Below are 15,805 nucleotides of genomic sequence, written 5' to 3' on the forward strand. Positions count from 1 at the left end.
CGTTTCATAAAGCGATCGTAGCGTATATAGTTGAATAAGTTTATTATAATAATACTGGTGACAATATCAGTATTTGTATTGCAGCTAGTTTGAATGGTGTGATTCCCACATAGAACGCGAAAGGGGTTCTCAAATGTGACACAATGACCCACGTCACCCCACGCACAACACACAACGCACAACACACAACGCACAACACACAACACACAACGCACACAGCCCCATGTCACGATACTCACATGGCTATTGTCAGCTGGTCGGGTGTATTTCAAATGCCCTGACAACCCGGAAGTTCTACAAAAGTAAACATTTACAACACGTTTTATTCAATGGTCATACACGTATAGTTTCGGGAAGAGACAACACTTAATCAAACCACGATCGAGATTTGAAAACGACGGTTTTCCCCGTGCTTGCATTGTTGTAATTTAAGAAATGTATAGCACCGGCAGACTTCCTGTATACGCGTCACGGCGATTGATTCATGTGTTCCTGATTGCACCATGTGCCCTCATAACAGTACACTTCCTCTTTAAAACACGGGGGACTCGGGTGGCCCAGTAGTCTAAGGCGCCGCAATTCGCTGTGCAGTGTTGCGTCCCTTGGGCACACCAGAAACATATGATGGTGGGTTCGAATCCCCGTTCGCCCCGATTATGTTTCTAGGTTTGTCAGCACCATACCCGGGCTCGTGGGTTTTACCGAAGTTATAAACGGCTGAGACCTGCATCACTTCGGGCTTTCCTCCCTTAAGCTGACACGATAACTGGAAATACTGTTAAAAGTAGCATTAAACCCAACTCGCTCACTCACTCAATTTAAAACACACATAAATACACATACGTAAACCAAACGTTAGCAGAAAGATATTTCGAATAAGCTGATTTATAATGAGGAAATAAATAATACTTGAAGTTTCTTTTCGGTGACAAGAAAGTCGGTTTCTGTTTCTATAGATTTCTGATGACGTAAACGGACAAGGTTTTAATCCGAAGTTTGGCAGGTTGATAAAACAATCGTCCATCCACGAGTTTCTGTAACGTGTTTACTGTAATGATTGTGTGTGCCGCGAAGATAGGGAATTGTGACGTGGGAATACTCAAAAAGTATTCTATATCTTTGATTTATATGATTTTTGTTATTGAAATAATTATCTAGTTTTCCCGGGTGACTGGTCTCGGTGGGGACTTTGATAATAATGGTAATATATTCCAGAAAATGCTTGAAAAAGATCATTTGGGAAATCGAATAATATTCACTGGACGTGCTATGTCTTGAGAAAGTCGTGGTGGCCGTTCCAACACAAAATGCCCCAATGAAGATCCGGGTTACAAATGGTCTTCAGCCACCTATGCTTGTCGTAAGAGCGGGTGGGGTGGTCAGGCTTGCTAACTTGGTTGATAATTGTCATCGTATACCAATTGCGGGGGTCGATGTTCATCACAGGATTTACAGACCATCGTCATATAGCTGGAATATTGCTTGGTGGGGCGTTAAAAGACAAAAATAAATAAATATACACAAAAATTCGCCTCCAGCTTTCAGAAAAGAAATTGCATGTCTTAAAGGAGAGTCGGAAAAGATTACACCCCTTCAATATATCATGATCGATCTTTAAATGTGCATACACATATTGAAGTTTAATGAGAATGTAGCTCCTATGGTAGTGCCTGAAAAACAAGTCACTGTGTGTTTTGTTTCTTTGTTGTTTAACGCCGAACACGGCAATATTCATGCTATATGACGGCGGTCTGTAAATAATCGTGTCTGGAACAGACAAACCAGTGATTGACATCATGAGCATCGATCCACGCAATTGGGATACGATGACATGCATCAATAAAGTCAACGAACTTAACCACCCGATCCAGTAAGTCGCCTCTTACGACAAGCATGGGTTGCTGAAGAGACTATTGACACCCGGATCTTCACGGGTCTGAAATACAAGAATCGGGAATGTCATATATGTAGTACGGATGACATATAGATTTTGTACGGATGGTAATGTACGTCAGAGATACACGCGGGCATAATTTAGAACAATAACTGTCGTAAAGTATTTGACTGACATACACAATGTCTCTCATTCATCTTGTCCTCGTTAATCGTGACTTCTCAATATCCGGGTGACTGCAACAAGGAAATTGTGTCCTGCAATAGATCACATGTTATTCTGGAACCTCTTTCACCATAAACGACTGACAGTTTTAGGGGTCGGGGCCGCCTCCGTGGTCTAGTGGTAGAGCGTCCGTCCGGAGAGTGAAAGGTCCTGGGTTCGATCCCCCGGCGCGTCATACCAAAAGACGTTAAAAGATGGTACTTGTTGTACCCAGTCTGACGCTCGGCTTAAGGGTCTAAAACAAGGACTGGTCGGCTCGGAGTCAGTATACTGTGTCTGAGTCTGGTATTCATGTTAAAGAGCGGCATGGTATCTCAGTGAGCTAGCACTATAAATCGGCATCAGTCCGGACAAGTACAAGCAGCCACACACACGCATGCTTGTCGCTATATAAGTGCAATAATGTTCGACGCGACTTTAAACCCCATTTCACCTCACCTTTTTGAGCTCGGTGGCCCAGTCGCCCTGATAATGATTCCTGTCGGCACAATACACGTACACAAGATTGGTGATCGTCTTACCACTCCGAGTTTGTCTCCCAAAATAATTTCAAAGCGGGTTTAATTCCAACTCACTCACCCACTTAACATTTATTCAAAACTGATATAGTGATACCAGTGTATGTTGCTGATAATGAATGTTTCAGTAGAAAATAGAATTTTTTAAGAAAAAAACAGATTTTCTTAAAAATATCAAATTCAACCGTGTAATATTCATTTGTAGATGTGTACATGATCATACAGTATAAATAGACATGAGCATCGAGCTATGACAGAAACATATCACAACTTGCTATTTGAATGTGGTTTTCAAGCGATTATAACCTATAAAGAAAGTATACAAACATATTTGGCTAATAATGAAACAGACAAGACATGTTTTAGTTGTGTTTAAAGAATTACCTGTGTAATGTTTAGACGACTGTTTCCAGTCTAGTAACGTTTTGATAACGTTTGTAATTTTTTTGCGAAATCCAATTCTTCAAGTGTAGACTATATTTTCCCCGCAGTTTATTTGCGTTTTATGTTGAGCTAAACAACACGCAATATAACACGTAAATAACATTCTTACAGAGTACTCGTCATGACGTCACAGCTCCTGTCTTCAACCTCAAAATGTTCGTGACCTCTTTAAAAAAATGTCTGTTACGGAAGTTGTAAAAAGGTAGTCGGTGTCGACATTCCCCGCTACCTGGTCGATTGTACGCAATTTGTACACAGCACATGTCTATTTCAGTTATGTTACATACACTTTGACAGATGATGACATGAAACTGACAACATGTAAATACCACGACTATCGCTGACCTTACAGTGTAAGCAATACACAAGCAATGTTTATATTGAAATACAATACCCTGGAGTATTTCATTAACCATAAAACGGAAAATTGGCTACTTTCCCAGACTTGAAATGCATATTGCCTCTTGATCTATTACATTTGAAAGAAAACGTTGGCGAAGAATCAGATCTTGTGTTAAGGTTGATATATGCAGAATATTATGTTTATTTGAATCTGCAACGGATTGGGTCTGTTTTAAGAAGATAATGATCAAAATCGATACTTTTTCTTCAGTAGTGTCAGCTATGATTTTGAAACAGAAAGAAATGAACGCTTATACTATACACGACCGGGTTCGCGTGGAATTGAAATTGACACTGTGCGACCTGTTTTTTTAGGAGTACGTTATTTCAGCAGTGATGAATATGGTAATAGCTCTGTCGTCCTCGGTAGAGTCTCTCTTTGGAAAGACAACAGCAACGAATAAAGATGCTTGGCCCAGTCTTAAGAAACCAAATATCATTACGACTTTAACTTTTGTTTTTTTCCCGCTGAATGTTTCGAATCCGGATATATATTCCATACTCCCCAACGTCGGTTTGCTCGGTTGTATGTTGTACATTGTATATTGTACTGTGACAAAATGGTTTGAGAACGAAGTCTTTATATAAATAAAGATGTTTTAAGTCATGTTTATCTGGGGGTCGTTTTATTTTTAGTCCATGTTTATTTCGTGCGTAATGCGTTTTCACTAGTTATATTTATACTCTAGTTATACATATCTGAAGGTGTGTGTTATCATATGTGACGAATGTAGTGTTTTAGTTTATTTATATATCTGATGAATACGTATATATATAAGTAATCATTGTCTAGCGATAAACCTGCGTCAGAGACCATATAATAGATGGTCTCTGCCTGCGTCTCGTCACCAACAGGTGAGGAGATTGTGCAGGATTTGGTTGACTGAAACACTATTTCACCGCATTTGGCAATATCGGGGATATTTCGTGGAATTTCGTCATACCCATTGTACTTGTACCGAATATTGAATGTCGCAACTTGCAATCAAGACAAGCTGTTTCATGTTCATTTCACAATGGGGCGTGTGTAAAGCAAGCTATCGCTCCCTTGACAGCGCGGGATTGTAAATAGATCCTAACACTTTGCAGTTATAGATATTTATTAGTCACAGGCCGAGGCTATTTATAGAATATTCCACGCCGAACTGAATGTTTCTGGTTTGTTCTGGAAGTGTTGATGTAAACAAAAGTCCAGTGATGACGTGGTAACGAAATAGACACGCATCAGCTGTTTTCGCTACTTGAAGTTGAGGTGTTGTCGGCGACACGCATGAAATGCTGTGACACTGTGAGTCATTGACGAATCCAATCTCGAATGATTTGTTTGTTGGTTAGTGTACAACCGCGCTCGGCGCGCTTGCTGACGTCACAGGTCAGATTACCGCGCATGCGCACAAATCCATCGGCTGCTAACAAGCTCGCGCCGAGGCAATACAACCGCCAGTCAGTATCATTCGCACAGCAATGGAGCTACCGGTTTTGGGAGATCGGATATTTCAAGCGGATAACATACAAAAGAAACGTTACCGAAAGGTAAATCTGTGTTACTTATGTTGTGATAAGGTTTTTATTTCATGTCAAGCACGTTTTACAAGCTGTCATCGCGATATGGATATTTAAACTGACGCCGATATCAGCTTGTTGGCCGCAATGCTGTGTTGACATATGTTTGCCGTGATGCGATCGCGCGTTGCTTAGCCTAAAGGGCAATGAACAACACATGACAGTTGTTTTTTCTTGTTTATTTCAGGGTCGCGTTGAGTATCTTGTCAAATGGAAAGGCTACACACTGAAGTAAGTGTCTATTTCACGTTGATTTCGCTTGCTAGTTGCATTAATGTTATGATACTGCGCACTTTAATCCTTACACATGCGTATTCCAGAGTTGGGAAAATCAATAAGTAATCCCGAACGGAGCGTAGAATCTTCTAGAAATGTCCCCTTTTCTAATAGGTGTTTACATTGTTAATTTCATGTCTATTTCACAGGCACAGTACATGGGAGCCTAAAGACAACATTCTCGACCCACTGTTGATAGCGGAGTTCGAAGACAAGTGAGTGACGAGTTTAGATAAGTTATTTAAAACTCGCGTCATCTGCACGTGGCGCAGTTGTTTTTGTTTATAGGTACTCCACCCTCGGTAACTTTGTTTGTATTGATTAAATACTCAGGGTGCTTGGAAACTAGCATTCCAGGGCATGGTCGGTGGTGAACTCAAGTTAGTGCTGTCGAGAAACAAACCGGAAGTATACAGCGTTTGTTTTCAAATTTAAATTGTTGACGGATGTTTGTTTCTCGTTTTTTAGGCGTCAACACTGGTATGGGAGAAAACGACAAAAACTGCAACAAAAGAGACGGCAAAGCCAGGTTAGTTTATCAAACAAAATACTGTTAACTTTGTATATTTGTTGCTTTGTATGGTTTTATCATGTGCGTGGCAATATAATCTGAGTGGAATATTAAGTAACATTGATGGACATTAACGTGAATTAAAACATGTCGGGGAAAGTGTATATTTATGTATTTGATTGATACATTGGCTTAAGATTAATTGCATATTGAGATGTTATTGAAATTAATCTGAACATAATTATCATTAAATATTTTTTAAATTTAAGTATTATGTAAATAAAATTGAATTGTTGTCATAATTCGTAGCCATAGCAACAAACATGCAATTAGATACCCTTATCAGTTAATTAAACTCCTTATGACCATTTGTCACGTTAATGGGTTTTTGACCGATCCAGTTTGTCAACACAAATTCCCGTTTGCTAAGAATGTTCTGCTGAATGCATGACCAAAATAGCTTGGCATGAGACACGCGTGTTTATCGATGGGCTATTTTTAGCTCTGACAAAGCCAGGCGATTCATGGGGGTGATATCATTAGGCCTTGGCCAGTCGCGCGTTTATTTTGGGATTTACGTATCGCAATGTGTATTTGGAGATGGGTTTCGGCTGTTGGGCCCCGAGCCCAGGGCACACACTGAATATAGAGGCGGTGGGGGAGGGTTGGGGGAGCACGAGCATGGAGAGTGATCGAGAGATTTGTGTGGGAGGGTAAGAGAGTACAGTCGCGTTCAGCGTTCAGGTCAGACTGACATTTTCACACGAACGCGAAAGTAAGTTTTGCGGGTTCAATGGATGATTGTATCAAGTGCAAACCGGATTTCAATTAAAAATTTAAAACATCTGTTTCACATGCCTATGCAATTATGTCGTTTTATTTGATAGACAAGAAGTAAAAATCAATTTTGGGCCGTTCAAGCTGGTATTCTGTACCAAGTTTTAAAATACTTATACAATCTCTCTTCTATCAATTTTCAAAATATTCCATAAACAACAAAACCCCTTAACGATTCGCCTAAAGTGTGGAAATGACAGGGTTGAGTGAGCGACTCTACTCATTATATGCCCGTGAGCCCTCAAGTAGTCTTACTATAGACGAGACAGCTGTTTGTCAAGTATATATCCGGCTTGACATCCTGTAAGCTGAAACATTGTTTCTCGTGTGCTCTACCCAACATACTTCTAGACTATTTCTCTTGTTGTAATATAGATGTCGGCAGGAAGTCCCCAGACAAGTGACACAGTAGCAGACGACAGTGACCTCGATGAACAGGATGGAACACAATCTCTTTACGGCGATAACAACACGCATGAAAATCCCGAACAACAAGATTCGATGAACAACAACTTTTGGAGGCCATTCTTTGGAGGCAATGATGACTGTGAAAGTCCCATGTCCGAAGACTCCAGCACTGAGAAGGAATCCGACAAGGACAGTGATTATGACCCGGAGAATGATTTAGAGTCGAGTAAACATGTATCACGATCAGGATGTACCGACCGCGACCTTTACTCTGTTGAGGAAGGCGAGGAGGTGAGGGGTCGATCTTCGCCGTGTAGCGATCGAGCTTTCTGGGGCATGCCCTTCGATAAGAAAGTAAACACGGACCTGAATCTGTTACCCCTCACACGTGGGGCGGCGTGCAAAGAAGGGGAGCTAACTGCCTGCGAGGCATTGATCCGGTTAGGCGAATGCAGGGACCATCTCAACAACGTTATCGAGCCAATGAAATCGGAGTATCCAGCAAAACAAGAGAGTAGCGATCGATACTCGCAAGGCTTTTGTGAAAGGGATTCTGATTCCGCGGCAGTGAAAAGCCGATCCAAGATGTATTATCCCCCTAATGGAGAGCCCCCGCTAAAAGTGCTTGTTACCGATGTCACCTGTAATTTCATCAAAGTAACGTTTGTGGAAAGTAACACCGAAAAAGGATTCTTCAGAAATTCGTTGGATACGAATTAATGTGTATATTTCACCATCACCTCATAGCAGTGAGTCAGAATATTCTACATTTCGCACTTTTGAGTCATCCCTGTCTGCCATGTGTGCAATCGACTCGCACGTGGATGTACCGCCGTGTTCTGTGAGGGTCTGAACCTGTGGGTGAGAATCTCAAAATATGGAAGTTGTATTTTCGAATGGATATTTGTGACGATCATTTACAGATTCGATTGTTCGAGATGGATAGTATATTTTGTGAGATTGGTAACTTTTTCCGAAAGCATATACGTCAAAATGTGTAAAGAATCTTCGATATTTAGATACAGAGGTTGAAAGAGGATGCAGAGCAATGTGCATAATAAACAGGATACATGAGAATGGACTGTGGAACGAAAGAATGACCAAAGACCAAACTTTAATAACATTTGTTGGGAAAAACAGGATATTTTGTACATATCAAATCCACGTGCTTGGAGAATTTATTACACAAGGGACATTTCGATTTTAGAAAATATATTTGTGTATGTAATTCGTGCCATACGCTGTGATGTGACCAGCCATGTACATGTACGTTTTGTGTACTTAACACAAGTGTTTGAATTAGACCATAGTAGAAATATACCCACCCATTGACATCCTCAACTGTGGACCATCTTCTGACATCTGCACTAATAAGTACATGCCTGGTGTATGTAGCTATGGACCATGCGCTCGTGATGCACGTGCATGACACATGTCAATTGCTTTTCAAGATGACAATCTCATCAGTCAATGTAACAAAACCATCGGCACCTTTTTTCCATCTGCACAAAACACACATTGGTGTAAGCTGGTGTAATGTGATAGTGTACATAAAATCTCTCTTCAAAATCAGAATCTTGATTATTTTGTCGTGTCATTTATTGAACAATTCACATTATTAGAATGCATACATAAACAGTCGGGCACAGAAAAATATACAACTGAAAACGCTACTCGGCTGAAATGTTTAAAGCCCATTTTTGGTGTCCCCCGTCGTGATATTGCTGGAATATTGCTAAAAGGGCGTAAAACCAAACTCACTCACTCACTTATAATAGACTTGAAGGAGTCGGTGGGGATACTATCATATTGATGACGACTGTATTCATATAGAATCACTGTTCATCAAAAACATCTAAAACGGACTAATAGAAAGCTCGACAGCTTTTCGTGTGGCATGCCATTTTCTACAAAGCGGTCTTAGCACTGTGCATCACAAGACACACCTGTATGGAACCTACAGACGTTTGACTACTCTTGGAGGATTTGGTGCCAATTTCCAGTCCAGACCCAGACGTTGTAATTAGTGTCATGTGAAATCGAAACGTTGTCTCTCTTATTTAGTGTAATCATTAACATCAAGATTGATCTACACGAAACAAGTTGTGTTGGCAGACAAATAGAATCCCTTGACTCAAACTTGCTGAATCTGCAAATTTTATCTTTGAGAAAAATAAATCAAAGATTTGTTGTAAAGATTGCGAGGGGAGATGTTGAATACTAAATGAACACAAATATGCTGTGTCAGCAATGAAGTACACACTTTTTGAACACATGTTTATGGGTAACAACCAGATAAAAAACATCAGAAAAAGCCATGGTCATCGAACCTTGCCTTGCGCTCAGTTTTATCATTGATTACCTGTCAATCAATGGGGTGTAGGACACGTCGGTTCAGTGTAGCTTATACAACTACTAGGTGAATCCCGTTATTCAGGACCGCCCCGTCCAGCGTGAAATCTCAAGGAATATCAGATTTCCGGGTTAACGGTACTTTTGGTAATCGCTCTGAACCGGTTACAATATACTCTGAATGGTCGATATACCATAACACTGTGAATGTTAGCCATGCTATATGCCTGAATTCCCCAAGCATTGTTGTCAGTGTGTGTTGACACTGATGTATCCTCGTGCTATTTGTAGGCGATGTAATTCGCCTTGGAGAGTTGCGTCCCTTGGATCCACTTATCGTGGGTTCTAACGCCCGATTATCAACATTGATTTATTAACACAGTGCTCGTGCTCGTTGGTTTCATCGAATTGGTAACGTCTTCTACCGATTTCACACCACCACAAAGGTTAAATACCCTATGTGTACCCCAAGGTGACGTATGTGTGTATTTAGAGGTCAGTTTACCCTATGTTTCCTGTCTTGCAGCCTCTTCATGTCATACCGCCATATAAATGCAGTATTCCGGAATACGACGTTAAACCCCGTTTCAAGTTACCTAATTTATTCATGTCCGCGAACTCACAAATTAGACGAAAGATTAAGTACGGAATTATCCAAAGGGACAGAAATCTCAATGTCACACTTAGTACATGGCATCAACTGCAAACAAGCCCAAGACCTTGACCTTGATTTCTTTAAAAGGTAGTCTTCAAACTATCATTTCAAGCGCCGATTAGTCCCAAAATGGCGCTTAAGTCATCGTGCTATTTTCAGCGTCCCTGGTGTCTTCTATACAAGCCCTAACTGCTAGTTGTAGCAAGCGTCCTATGCAATTGCAGTGTGACCAACAACGTTACGTGTTACTGTATGTCTGCCAGCCTTTTTGTGTCGCTCGATGGCTGCCTCTAACAACAGTGACAGCCATAAACGAGTCTTGTACAGGCACCTATGTCTTGCTAGCGTCTATGCGCCGAATCATTGAATCCCCCCCTCCCCGGTCTGCGCTTTCAGATGGGGAAGAACACGTCACGGGGAACCAAGTATGTAGGTTGTGGCAGGTGTAAACAGGTAATGGGAGAGAGCATTTATGGTATGGTTCCACAATCTAGGTCTAGACGTTGTTAATGCCGAGTGACTGTGGAAACGGCGTCTGTGTAACATGGCTGTCATATATTTCATGTTACATATGATAAATCTGAGAAGGTAAGCAAATAAATTGATGTTTGACTTACCTGATTCCGAATGTAAAATTGTCTTTAACCAAGGCACTCTTTAAGTTTATGTGTTTATTGTTTTACACCGAAATCAGCAATATTCATGCTACATGACGGCGGTCTGTAAATACTCGAGTCTGGACAAGAGAATCCAGTGATTGACATCATGAGCATCGATCCACGCAATTGGGATACGATGACATGCACCAACCAAGTCAGCGAGCCTGACCCCCCAACCCCGTTAGTCGCCTCTTACGTCAAGCATAGACGCTCAAGGTTGCTGATACGCATTCCACCCCGGATCTTCACGGGTCGACACTCTTTAAGACAAGTTGGAGCAAATGCATGCGTCAGCATCTAACTACAACCAGTGCGGTGAATCACGTACGACTGTCACATTGTTTATGGCCTGACGCTCAGGACACAGGAACAGGCCTCGTGAGCCGGTAGTCATGACTACATGGTTTATAAGCGGGACCTTATATAGTGCCCTGTCATTCCGGAAACCTTACATTCCAAACTATAGCGCTACGGAAGAAATTCGCTGCAACATATTTGTATGATGTTGAATTTAGTGGATACAACGTACCCCGAAACCTGTTACTCCGATTCTGGGGAAACCAACCCGTCCGAACTGACGGTGTTCCATTGTAAAACGATGGACGAGGGACGTCACTTTGGCTCTAGATACGACGTAGCTATAGACTGTCAATTGAGTTAGATCTGACCACGGATTAACATAAGTCAATATCGTTATATGTACCGTACTGGCAAAGTCCACACATCGTGGGAGATTGCATATGGACCACGCCCTTGCACTGCTATTCGCCCGAAAGGTCTCAACTCTATACACTTTGTATGCTCAATGAATGACCATTTTATTATGAATAATATATATTCAAGGCCGTAGTTAACTTTTTTTGACAGGAGGGGCAAATGCCGCCCCGCCCCCGCCCCCGGCTGGCTACGGCACTGATATTATCAATATAACGGTATTTTTTAATGCAGGCTGTGTGTATTATTTAAGAAATGAACGACTCGTGACCGTTGCTTATCGTACAATGAAACACTGCAGGGATAAAGCATGAGGGGCGCAGAGCCGAGTGGTTTATTCTCTCGCAGTGTTCTATTGTACGATAATCGTCACGATATGGCTGAAATATTGCCGATGTGACGTAAAGCTTTAACTCACTCACTATTCTACGATAAACAACGACAACGAGTCGTTTATTTCTTATATGAGATATCATTTTTACATTTTCTTTAATTATGACGATAAATTGTACAATCTTTATATAAATATTTCCCCGTATTTAAATAATTATGACTCCCTCAATAGAATTCGACCTCGGCAATGTCGGACAAGTCCATTTTACGCACAGGTGGGTATTTCCCGCATATTCTCACAATCGACCATCATATTTGTTTGTTTGTTGTTTAAAGCCACTCAGCGGTATGTCAGCTATATAATGGGGGTCAGTAAGCTATCGAGAATGGTCCAAACAATCCAGTGATTGACATCATGAGCATCGATCTACGCAATTATTGGGACACGACATGCATCAACCAAGTCAGCAAGTGTGACAGCCCGATCCCCGCCTCTTACAACAAGCATATGTTGTTGAAGGTATCAGAACAATGAAACAGTCTATAAATAACATTGGAATATGAAGACCTAGTACATTTTTCATAATCGACAGTTGTAGTGAACATAAGACCCAATTCCCGAAAATTAATTATTCACACATATTTGCATACCGCTACCCGTGTTATGTCATTGACTGTGTTCGCGTAGGAGTTATCTACCCTGACCTCCCCGTGACTGACCATGCGTGTGCCATTCGACCAGACAGCACGTGCCTTGCGGTTAAATACAACCAAATGTTTTCCCCTGTAGTCTATTAAAGTAACGTTATGTTGCTGTTTTTTAAAATAACAAAGGATTCAACAGCTATTGCCTGTACATGTGTGCACAGTCTAGCCTTAAATCAGCAATAAAAAATAAAATTAAAAAAATGACTAGCTTAGCCAGCTTCTTTTCCGAGTACAGGAAGCTAAACACACTACCCCCTGAAAATGTCTGTGGTCAAATTCAGCATAAGCCATCATGTTAAAAGGACACACTAAATATAGAAAGACATAGTCAGTTTTAATTCCTGGATGCATGTACATTTAAAAAAACATTTAAAAAATGTTACACAAACATCATCCAATCACAGCTGCCAGCTGATTCAATCTGCACTGAAGGCACTCTGCGAAAACTGCTTGTTGAACGACTGGTTCCGCTAGTAGAACCTTGAGTGAGAGCGTCGAGGGTTGACGTTTATTTTGTAATGGCATGCTTGGGAAGAAGAGACGGTCATTGATCGCACGCATATATGCTTGTCGCCAGAAACTGATTACACATAACAAGAAGGTTAGACTATTGAGTTAAAGAGGCGAAAAAATCTCTATAATGAAATCCTTGGTGACAATGTAACGGCAGCGCTGTCCCCTTGATAAGAGCAAGGGCAAAATATGAATGAAGACATTTCCTTACAGATTAGCATTTTGACAGGGATTCGGACAGCAGATCCTGGCATCAACATCAGCATCAGCAGCAGCATCTTTACGAAATGTGAAGAGGGGTACATGTGTTTTTGTTTGTTTAACGCCGCACCCACACATATTCCAGCTATATGACGGCGGTCTGTAAATGATTGATTCTGGACACGACAAACGTCATGAGCATCGATCTACGCAACTGGGAACTGAATTGGGTTGCTGAAGACCATTTCTGACCCGGATGTTCACGGGTGAGTTGTTTCGTGGTTCAATGCAAGCTTGGACTTCTTTACGTGAATAGCACTCACTAACTCTTTGAAAACAATTTTAATAAGAATGTGCCTGAAAATATCCTAAATCTGACTGACGTTTTGGATCGTTTTGGTGATTTTGGACTTGTTGCCCTCCTACTAGATCAGTCAATGATCCAGTTTCAGGCGATCGTGTCGCAGTAAACGTTCACGGAATCGTTGGCACAAATACCTTGTAAAGATTCACAGTCCACACCTGTAACAGACAGTACAACGAACACCGTCACACGAATCAGTGGCACCGTGTCCCCGCACTAAGCAGAGCGTAGAACTGTCAAATATTGTGGACTGAGTGAGATTGACTTTACGTCTCTTTCTAGCAATACAATTTGTTTGTTTGTTTGCTTGTTTGTTGTTTAATCAGCACTATTGCAGCTATAACGGCAATCCAGTGATTGACATCATGAGCATCGATCCAAGCAATTGGGATACGATGATATGCATCAACTATATGATGATATGCATCAGATCTAAGTCAGTGAGCCTGACCACCGGATCCCGTTAGCGCCTCTAAAGACAAGCAAAAGTTGCGGAAGACCAATTCTACCCCGGATCTTCACGGCTCCTGCAATATCATGACGCGGGGATCGATCTCGGTTTGCGACCTGACGATGTATAATAGGATACAACATTTATAGAATAGTTGCGGTTTCCACAGGGCGCACGTGTGCACAGAGCAAATTGATGCGCAGAGTTGCTTCCCTTCGAGTGCCAGTAACCTACGATTGTGGGTTCGAATCCCGATTCGCTTTGGTTATATTTCTAGATTTACCAGCACCATGCCCGTGCTCGTACACAAGTGGTAAATGTCTAACACCTGCGTTACTTAGGGCCTTCCTCCCACATTAAGCAGATACAACTGAAACACTGTCCAAAGTGGCATTAAAGTCTTCAGTATTCACTCGTCAGGCAAAGCGCCCTTGTGGCTGTATATACTGTTATTCCAAAGGTCACAGTCACTCACTCCCGTCTGTTTACAACGGAAATTTCCAGACTACCAAAGTCATCAGCTCTTCCTGTGATATTGCTAGCAGTATATAACCCACAGATACAAGGACATTTTTACCGCATCTTTCATCTTCAAAGACAATATGGGGTTCTTATGACATAAAAGCCTCATAATCTCCTATCATTACGAAAGCTCACAGTCAAGAATGTACACCATGCTTCCATGGATCGATACAAAACAAACAAGTACGTCACTGTGCTCTGGTATAGTGAACTTCACGTGACATTTAAATTTTCCCATTTCTATCTCTTAACTGTACATACGGATAACTGGAAATCGATCAAATGTCTCCAGGTGCAACTAAAAGAATTTTCAATAGTAAGACGCGCGTTATTAGACGCTTTATGAATGGAGCAATCGAAAGGTTGACAAAACGTATGTATATTAAAGAAAGGGGGCTATTGATTTACAAGGTGAATTCGTTGCATGTTGGCAAAACTAGAGGGACTTTGAATGAATCACGACATACCGACATAATCTGATAATCTAAGCATAGGTGGTCTATGCTGGCCCTGTGGTCTTAGAGGTCTCTGAAGGTGGTCTTAGTGGTCTCTGCTTTCCAGACTAGTGACCTAAACTGTGGTTTAAGTAGCCGCTGCTTGCTTTTCGGAGTTGGGTCCCCTATTGGTGCCAGGATCCGCTGATCGCCAGTGCCTACAAAGGACATGTTTGATCTTCGCTGCCTACAAAGGATATGTCTGATCTTCACTGCCTACACAGGACGTGTCTGATCTTCACTGCCTACACAGGACAGGTCTGATCTTCACTGCCTACACAGGACAGGTCTGATCTTCACTGCCTACACAGGACATATCTGATCTTCACTACCTACAAAGGACAGGTCTGATCTTCGCTGCCTACACAGGACATGTCTGAGCTTCGCTGCCTACAAAGGACAGGTCTGATCTTCACTGCCTACAAAAGACAGGTCTGATCTTCACTGCCTACAAAGGACAGGTCTGATCTTCCCTGCCTACAAAGGACATGTCCGATCTTCGCTGCCTACAAAGGACAGGTCTGATCTTCACTGCCTACAAAGGACAGGTCTGATCTTCACTGCCTACAAAGGACATGTCTCATCTTCACTGCCTACAAAGGACAGGTCTGATCTTCACTGCCTACAAAGGACATGTCTCATCTTCACTGCCTACATAGGATATGTCTCATCTTCACTGCCTACAAAGGACAGGTCTGATATTCACTGCTTACAAAGGACAGGTCTGATCTTCAGTGCCTACAAAGGACAGGTCTGATCTT

General features: G+C 41.6%; 1 protein-coding gene across 1 annotated transcript; it reads left to right on the forward strand.

Moving 5' to 3' along the window:
- Positions 1–4,878: 4,878 nt before the first annotated feature.
- Positions 4,879–8,659, forward strand: LOC139469596 (chromobox protein homolog 8-like). Its single transcript, XM_071251804.1, has 5 exons — positions 4,879–5,016; positions 5,234–5,277; positions 5,472–5,537; positions 5,791–5,851; positions 7,046–8,659. Exons 1-5 carry the CDS (start codon positions 4,948–4,950, stop codon positions 7,796–7,798), a joined length of 993 nt encoding a protein of 330 aa, XP_071107905.1. The 5' UTR covers positions 4,879–4,947; the 3' UTR covers positions 7,799–8,659.
- Positions 8,660–15,805: the final 7,146 nt, after the last annotated feature.

Source organism: Haliotis cracherodii, unplaced genomic scaffold (genome assembly GCF_022045235.1).
Source record: "Haliotis cracherodii isolate W230 unplaced genomic scaffold, xgHalCrac1.p SCAF_2, whole genome shotgun sequence".
Classification (NCBI taxonomy): Eukaryota; Metazoa; Mollusca; class Gastropoda; order Lepetellida; family Haliotidae; genus Haliotis; species Haliotis cracherodii.

Bases quoted from the DNA above. Each gene is read 5' to 3' on its own strand.
- LOC139469596 (XM_071251804.1), top strand. From the start codon at position 4,948: ATGGAGCTACCGGTTTTGGGAGATCGGATATTTCAAGCGGATAACATA. The intron at 5,538-5,790 runs GTGAGTGACGAG...CTCGTTTTTTAG, and splicing joins ATAGCGGAGTTCGAAGACAA to GCGTCAACACTGGTATGGGA. The intron at 5,852-7,045 runs GTTAGTTTATCA...GTTGTAATATAG, and splicing joins AAAAGAGACGGCAAAGCCAG to ATGTCGGCAGGAAGTCCCCA.